The sequence below is a fragment of the Sminthopsis crassicaudata genome, chromosome 2 (assembly GCF_048593235.1).
Source record: "Sminthopsis crassicaudata isolate SCR6 chromosome 2, ASM4859323v1, whole genome shotgun sequence".
NCBI lineage: Eukaryota > Metazoa > Chordata > Mammalia > Dasyuromorphia > Dasyuridae > Sminthopsis > Sminthopsis crassicaudata.
In genome coordinates this window covers 610,730,208-610,738,398 of record NC_133618.1, presented here as the reverse complement: position 1 = coordinate 610,738,398, position 8,191 = coordinate 610,730,208, and the positions used below count along the sequence as shown (strand labels likewise).

General features: G+C 48.5%; 1 protein-coding gene across 1 annotated transcript; it reads left to right on the top strand.

Annotated features, from left to right (window-relative positions):
- Positions 1 to 342: 342 nt before the first annotated feature.
- Positions 343 to 6,496, top strand: SFRP5 (secreted frizzled related protein 5). Its single transcript, XM_074296016.1, has 3 exons — positions 343 to 1,137; positions 3,277 to 3,354; positions 5,237 to 6,496. The coding sequence occupies exons 1-3, from the start codon at positions 588 to 590 to the stop codon at positions 5,581 to 5,583; spliced, it is 975 nt and encodes a 324-aa protein (XP_074152117.1). The 5' UTR covers positions 343 to 587; the 3' UTR covers positions 5,584 to 6,496.
- Positions 6,497 to 8,191: the final 1,695 nt, after the last annotated feature.

The window sequence follows — 8,191 nt, the reverse complement described above, 5'->3', positions numbered from 1 at the left end:
GAGAAAAAGGAGGGGCAGAGGTGTGAGGGAAGAGAAACCAGAGCGGGAGGAGAGGGCCCGAGGGGAGAGAGATAAGAGAGCTAAGTGAGCGAGAGAAGGAACAGGAGAGGAGCAAGATAAGGAGGAATGGATGTGGGGGGGGCGGGGAGGCTCTCTGGGAGACGCACTGGACGGAGGGCAGGAGAAAGAGAAGGAGCCAGAGGCAGAAGGCCAGAGGCCCAGGAGGGGAAGCAGGGGGGGGACGGGGGCTCGGGCCAGGGCGCGCCCTGCTGTGGGGTGGGGAGGGGGAGGATGAAGCGGGAGAGGGGGGTCAGAGCTGCCTCCCGCTGCCCCCGGGCCATGGGCCGCAGGAGATTGGCTGCGGCTAATCGCCGGGGCTGCAGCCAGCGCTCCGAGGTGGGTGGCGCCAGGCTTACTCAGTCGGCCCGCCCGGGAGCCCAACCTGCAGCAGACACACTGCGCTCGGCGCGAAGTCCCCGCGCGAAGCCCGGCGGAGCACCGGGAGCCCGACCGCCCGGGGAGCCCGACCCGCCCGGGGACCGGGGGAGCGGCCCGAGCCCCGGCCCGGAGGCCGCACAGACGAGGAGATGCGGGGCGCGCGGGCCACGCTGCGGCTGCTGCTGCTGGGGCTGGGGCTGGGGCTGGGGCTGCTGGCGGTGCCGGGCGCTCCGGCCGCCCGAGCCGAGGAGTACGACTACTACGGCTGGCAGGCGGAGCCCCTGCCCGGCGGGGGCGGGGGGCGCTTCTACTCCAAGCCCCCGCAGTGCCTGGACATCCCGGCCGACCTGGCTCTCTGCCACACGGTGGGCTACAAGCGCATGCGGCTGCCCAACCTGCTGGAGCACGAGAGCCTGGCCGAGGTGAAGCAGCAGGCGAGCAGCTGGGTGCCGCTGCTGGCCAAGCGCTGCCACTCGGACACGCAGGTCTTCCTGTGCTCGCTCTTCGCCCCCGTCTGCCTGGACCGGCCCATCTACCCCTGCCGCTCGCTGTGCGAGGCGGTGCGCGACGGCTGCTCGCCGCTCATGGGCTCCTACGGCTTCCCCTGGCCCGAGATGCTGCACTGCCACAAGTTTCCTCTGGACAACGACCTGTGCATCACTGTGCAGTTCGGCCACGTGCAGGCCACCGCGCCGCCAGGTAGCCAGTGCCCCCCGCCCCCAACCGCTCACTGGCCCGGGGGGTGGGGGGGACGCAGGGGCGCAGAGGTTTCTCCACGCGCCCTCCCGCGCCTCCCCAGTTCGGTTCCCAGTCCCCGGCTCGCGCCCCCTCTGCCTCCGCCCTCCCCAAAGCCTCTTACTCCTGCGCTGAACCACTTTCCCTCCAGCTTCTCCCGGCACAAGCTCCAACTTTTCTCCACTTTCTCCTCTCGTTCTTTGGAGCAACAACGGGACGCGCCTGAATTCGTGGCTTTTTGTCCCCGCCGACTCTCAGTTCATTCCCCAAGTCCAGAGTCGGTGTCAGGGAGGCAAAGAAATATTGGGGGAGGGGGAGAAAGAGAACTGAGGTAATGACAAAGCCACCGGGCCTGGAAGGGAGCTGAGCCCGGACTGGGACTCCACTAGCTTAGCTCCCATCTCTGGGGACGCTCCTTACCTTCCCCACAATGCTTTCCCTGGGACCGGTGGGCTCCAAGTGACCCCAGCCCAGACGCTGCCATCCACCACAGATGGACTAAATCCTATCCAAAACTGACCCTGATGGTACGCTAATCCACAACATCCACTCGAGTTCCACCCTTCACAAGACCCCAGAAAGCAGGGAAACCCTGAAATTGAGCTCCTGAGGATCTTTATTAAAGGTCGACCCTTAACCTGCCATAAGCAGCCCTTTGGATTAGGACAAGGAGAGTGGAGGAAGAGTCTCTGGAATCAGTGCAGATTAAGAGCAAAAAAGAGGAAGCCAGAAGCCACACCAGTGGGGCATTTACTCTAACACTCAAGCTCCCTCCTCTTTCCTTGGAGATCAAAATCCAAACAAGTCCCTCAACTTAGACTCCCTTTCTCTGAGTTCCCCTTCCTCAGTCTCAATGGCCCTTTGGAGTGGGGGGAGAGGGATCTTTCTGGAATCCAACCCAGATCCAGAGTAGTTCCCTCCCCTGCCCCTTCTCTCTCTTTGTCAGTAAAGTACTATATTTGTGCTTCTGTCTTGGCTAAACATAGAGTGCCTAGGTATGCCCTCAAGTCAAAGGCAGGTCGACAACTCCAAGATGGGCAGGAACACGCTGGAATGGGGCATTTGCTGGTTTGACTTTTTTTCCCCAAAGGGTTGGGGGAAAAAACTATTGAAAGGACCCATACACTTCTGCCTCTTCTTTAACCTTCCTTCCTGGAAGCTCACTTTGATACTTGACTTTAAACTTTCTATCAATGTCCCTTAATTAATCCATAATTCCCTCTAACCCGGTGTAACATTTTTACTGAACAGAGCAAGGTAGGACAAAGGTATTTCTGTATCCACTGTCCCACAATGTTGGGGGGAATGATATTGCAAACCCTGAAACTCTGCAACCAAAGGGCTCTAGTCTAGGAGAAGTGGGAACAGCTCACCTCGGCAGTACAGGATTCTGCACTGTCTCTGATGCTTACTACCTGTGTGACTACAGGAAAACCATATAACCTTTTCCCCTGGACCTCCACTCCCTCTGCTGTAAACTAAGAGGGTGGGACTAAATGGCTTGTAAAATCCCTTCCTGGTTTAATCTGGGATTATGATCTACAGACTAGTCCCTGGGGTTAGTACAGTGAGAAGGCCTTGATCAATAGCAGCACAGGGAAGCATTAGGGGTAATAATCACTCTAAAATGGAGAAAGGTGAGAGAAAGAGTATATCCTCATCTAGAGGCTACAGGGATAGTGGAGTTGGCAGTGCCTTGTCCAGTCTCTTCCTCACTTTCTTGACTAAAGGAATCCAAACATTTTACTAAGTGTTTATTATGTTCCAGAAACTGTTTTAAGTGTTAGGAATACAAAGAAAGACAAAAAGCTCTTGCTCAAAAAAATAAACAAATGACCCTTTCCATCAAGGAGCTCACAGTCTTGACAAGTAAAAAAAACTATATACAACAAGCATAGATAGCATAAACTGGAGAGTTTCTCAGGGAAAAAGAACTAGATTAAAGGGGAATTAGGTCTCTCCATACTGTATGCAGTTGTCAGTGCTCCTGTGACCTACAGGTCCAGTGATCAAAGTGGAAAACCATGGGAAAGGGTAGCTGATGAGAATGGTCACAGCCAAGAAATGGAGTCTCATAGCATCAGCTCTCCCTTCTCTCTGCAGTGACCAAAATCTGTGCCCAGTGTGAAATGGAGCATAGTGCGGACGGCCTCATGGAACAGATGTGCTCCAGCGACTTTGGTGAGTATGGCCGCCTGGGAGTCTCCCTCAAATTCAGCCCCACCTGGCTTCCAAAAAGCTTCAAGCCTCTTTCAAAAAGAAGGTGTCATACGTGCATCTCTGGGAGATGTGTGTGTATTATATATATTCTTTGTTTATATATAAATTATATGTATGTGTGCATATATGTGTATATATGTATATGTGCACATACATACACACATCTATGTGTATATATATATATATATATATATATATATATATATATATATATATATCTTGCCTACAAACAAAGATGGGTATAAAGTCTACTTTAAAAAAAAACTGTTATTTATTTCACATTTTAAGGTTTCCAAAGTACTTTGTATACTCAGGATAACATTTGATTCTTACAACTATTATGGGCATAATAGTTCCATTTTACAGATGAAGAAGCTGAGGGCTGCTAACAGAGGTCACTTGATATAGCTCCTAAATGTGAGACAGAATTCAAATCCAGGTCTCTTCTGATATCGCTTTCTTCTATACTACACAGCCTCTCAAAAAATTGCCACCATTTGTATTAGTTTAGTGTCTGAAAGGTACTTTTTATACATTGTCGCATCTGTTCTTAATAAGTAGGTATTATTATTGTGCCCATTTTACAGATAGAGAAACTGAAGCTCAAAAATGTTTGAGGTCCGAGGGAGCAGCTGGGATCCTGGGCAACTCAATGAGTTGTTCTCTATCCAATGAAATATATGTGCATTTGTGGGTGTGTGTACACAAACAGAATGGGTAATTACTAAACAAGGTGTGAGGGGAAAAGGGAAGAAACCATTAAGAGCTGAGGAGATCAGAAGGTCTCTCTTGTCCGAAGGGGTATCTGAGCTGTTCTTTTTCCTCCTTAGTTTCTTGGTACCAGGTTTCCTGAAAGCTCAAGGCTTCCTTCCACAGACTTCCTCTACAACAGCAGGGCTTTGGCTGCTCACTGTTGTCCTCTGGAGACCCCCCGTTTGCCTTGGCTTGCCCGAAATAACTCAGCACACTTTCCCCAAGGGCAGTGCCAGAGCCCGGTCAAACCCAGGGCAGAGATGGGTATCTTTAAAATAAACTTCATCGTTCAACAGGGTGGACACTAGGTGGCACAGTGCACAGAGCATTGGACTTGGAATAAGGAAGGCCCAACTCCAAATTCTCCCTCACTTTCTTACTACTGTGTGAACCTGCCTCAGCTTTCTCATCTGTAAAATGGCAATAATAGCACCTACCTCCCAGAGTTTTGTGAAGATAAAATGAAATTTCTTTTTTTTTCCCCTGAGGCATTGGGGTTAAGTGCCTTGTCCCTGGGTCACACAGTGTTGAGTGTCTGAGAGCAGATTTGAACTCAGGTCCTCTTGACTTCAAGGCTGCGCTACCTAGCTGCCCAAATTTTTAAAGCAATTTTGCAAACTTTAAAACACTCTATAAATGCTTTCTATCATCATCATCATCATCATCAATACTTATATGGGTTAATTTCGTCTATTCAATTTATTCCCTCCACCAAAGTAGATAGCAACTCACACACACCTCTCATCCTGAATTTCTCCTATCAATTATTTTCTAAAAATCTTCTTTTTTAAAATTATAACTCCTGACACTTGTATGGTATTTTACAAGCACTTTCACATTTATGATTCATTTGATAGTTTATGCAAGAAGTGGACAGGGCCAATATATTTGCACTTTACAAATGAGAAAAAAGGTTCAGAGAAACTGAGCTTACCAGTGACAGAGTTAGAATCTAGGTACTCTGACCATCAGTTCTGTGCTCTTTCCAATGCATGCTACATAAAATAGCATTTCAGAAGCCACTTCCAGCATGTAGATTTCCTCCTTCCCTTAAGTCCTCCTTACTTCTTCCCTTCCATCCTTCCCACAGTGGTCAAAATGCGGATCAAAGAGATCAAAAATGAAAATGGCGACCGGAAGCTCATTGGGGCCCAGAAGAAGAAGAAGCTACTCAAGACTGGACCCTTAAAGCGCAAGGACACCAAGAAATTGGTGCTCTACATGAAGAATGGGGCCAGCTGTCCCTGCCCCCAGCTGGACAGCCTGACTGGGAACTTCCTTATCATGGGGCGAAAGGTAGAGGGACAACTTCTGCTTACAGCTGTCTATCGCTGGGAGAAAAAGAACAAGGAAATGAAGTTTGCAGTCAAGTTCATGTTCTCCTACCCTTGCTCCCTCTACTATCCTTTTTTCTATGGGGCTTCAGAGCAACACTGAAGAGCTGCCCTTCCTTCTCCCCCACCCACCCCACTTGGTCTCAGCTGGTGCCTTCTTCTCCCAGTCCTGTGGACTGGCTGCCTCTTCCACATACACCCCCACCCTGGTCTTCCCTCCTGCCGGGCCTGATGGATCCAATGAGTAGGAAGGAGCACAGTTTCATGTGAAAGGAAATGACAAATAAGCTAAGACCCAACCAGCAAGATATTATTGCCACGGGCCACCAGGTGATATCCTGGCCTTAAGGGAAAGGGATGGAGTCAAGGGGTCACCTTCAATGGCCGAGATGTACTACAGTGCACCTGGCTGGTACCAAAGGAGTGGATCTCTATCCTGCTGACACTGAGACCTCAGGGTCTCAGAAAGCAGGCGATAGGAGGAAATGAGGAGAGTCTGAGCAAATCGAGGAGGTTATTTCCAGAGAGAAATGGGTGGGTTACCCTTTCTCATTCTCAATGTTGAAAGCAAGAACTGGGAAGTTTCATTCTGAAATACAATAAGCCGCCCTGACTAGCATAAAATGTCTTTCTGTTCCTCCCTTTATTCCTCCAGAAAGTAAAAGAAATCAGAAGCACCAGTTAAATGCATTGTAGAGTTATCGGCCAAGCCCCAACTTCCCCTCATTCCCCTTCTACCATTGACATAATCTTCCCCCATTTTCCTACCTTCCACTTAGGCTTACCTACCATTGGCCCTGACTGAGAGGAGACCAGACCCCAGTGCTATGCAATTACTGCCCCCTCCAGAATTCCTCCTGGGGTTCATTCACCATCCTTCACATTTCCTTCCTGCCATCCCCCCCAGCCATGTTTTAAGTAAATTATTGCTGGTGCTGAAGTCACAGGGGCTAGAGAATTTATGTCATTTGGTTTTTGTAAGTTTTTAATTAAACCAGAGAAATCCACCAATGGGATCGGACCCAAGAGTTTCTTTGCCTGACATTTTCAGAAAGATTGGGAGGGGGAGGGACAGTCAGTTGCACCTATGAATTCAGACATACATACACTTCACCTTTAGTGGGTTAAGAATAATAATCTGATTGGCATTTACATGGGCCTTGAAGGTTTACAAAAACAGTTTCCCTCAAAAAAAGTCTTCTGAAGTAGGAAATGGAAGCCATGGAATCCCCACTTTACAGATAAGAAAACAAGCTTAGTGTAATTGCATAGTAAAGTAGGTAGAATGCTAGGCTTGGAGTCAAATTCAACCTCAGACACTTAATAGCTGTGTGACCCTGGGCAAGTCTGCCTCAGTTTCCACATCTGTAAAATGGAATAATAACAGCTGATTTTAAGAATTGTAATGAGGATAAAATAATACACATAAAGTGCTTTGCAAACTTAAAGTGCTACATAAATGATAGCAATTATCATTATTATTATTACTATTAACTATCTCCTATGTGCCAAACACTGTGCCAGAATACAGAAATGAAATAGTTCCTATCCTGCAAGCCACAGATAAGAACATATAAAACCTAAAGATAAGGCCTGGACCTGTGATTTGTGTAGGAGATCCTGGTGAATGACTTACTAAAGAAGGCTGGTTGGCATCTTTTCTACAATTTATAGTCCTACAGAATCACCCAGAGCAGCGGGGTCAAAGTCAGGCAGAAGCCGAGCTCCCTAAGTGGTCACAAGGATCCCTGAAGGCTACAGATTGAGGTTTGAAATATAATGCTATCTACAGGTTACTGTATTTTTATTTTGTCCCATTTTAATCTGGTTGTGGGGGTGCTCAGGAGTGCCACGGGCCCCACTCGCTTCTCATCCAGAGCACTGAAAAGTCCTGTTTTGCCAGGGACAGATGACACTATGGAAATGGTAGAACCCAGGACTTCTGGGTCCTGAGTCTATCCACTCAGCTAAATACACAAAATACATCACAGGTAATTTCAAAGCACTGCGGGAAGGGGGGCAGAGCAGGAAACTCCTTTTCAGAGGGTCCCAGACCGCATGCTGTGCTCCTTGCGCCACCTGGTACTTGGGGGAAACCTTCAGATCTCAAAAGCCAGTGCCGACATCCCTGCTTTCATCGCACAAGCGGTGGGAAGAGAAGTTACTCTCAGAGATGACTGTGTAATGGAGGGGATGTTCAGTTACCCAGGAGTCAAATCCTCCTAATCAGAAGATCTCTCTTACTGAGATGGGGACTCCAAGTTAAGCGGTCCAGGTCTGGATTTTCCCTGAGGCACTTCCTAGCAGTGTGATCATAATAAAAATTGTTGTTATTTAGTCATTTCAGTGGAGTGGACTCTTCATGACCCTATTTGGGGTTTTCTTGGCAGGGCTAATGGAGAGGCTTGCATTTCTTTCTCCCTTGATAAGGAAACTGAGGGAAGATCGCATAACTAGGAAGTGTCTGTGGCCAGATTTGAACTCACACAGATGAGCCCCCTAACTGTCATATATATTATAAAAATAACTAGCCTCTATAGACTAACGTTTACAAAATGTTTTCCATATGCCATGTCATTTGAACATCACAACAAACCCTGGAAGAAAGCTGCTCTTATCTGTCCCTGTTTTCCAAGGAAGGATTTCATGTGCCAACCGTTCACTTAATTTTCTGGGCTCCAGTGTTCTCATCTGTAAAATGGGGCTAATAA

What these genes read in the sequence shown, in the direction of transcription:
- SFRP5 (XM_074296016.1), top strand. Translation starts at nt 588, where the DNA reads ATGCGGGGCGCGCGGGCCACGCTGCGGCTGCTGCTGCTGGGGCTGGGG. An exon ending in GCAGGCCACCGCGCCGCCAG is followed by an intron (nt 1,138 to 3,276) that starts GTAGCCAGTGCC and finishes TTCTCTCTGCAG; the next exon opens with TGACCAAAATCTGTGCCCAG. An exon ending in GATGTGCTCCAGCGACTTTG is followed by an intron (nt 3,355 to 5,236) that starts GTGAGTATGGCC and finishes TCCTTCCCACAG; the next exon opens with TGGTCAAAATGCGGATCAAA.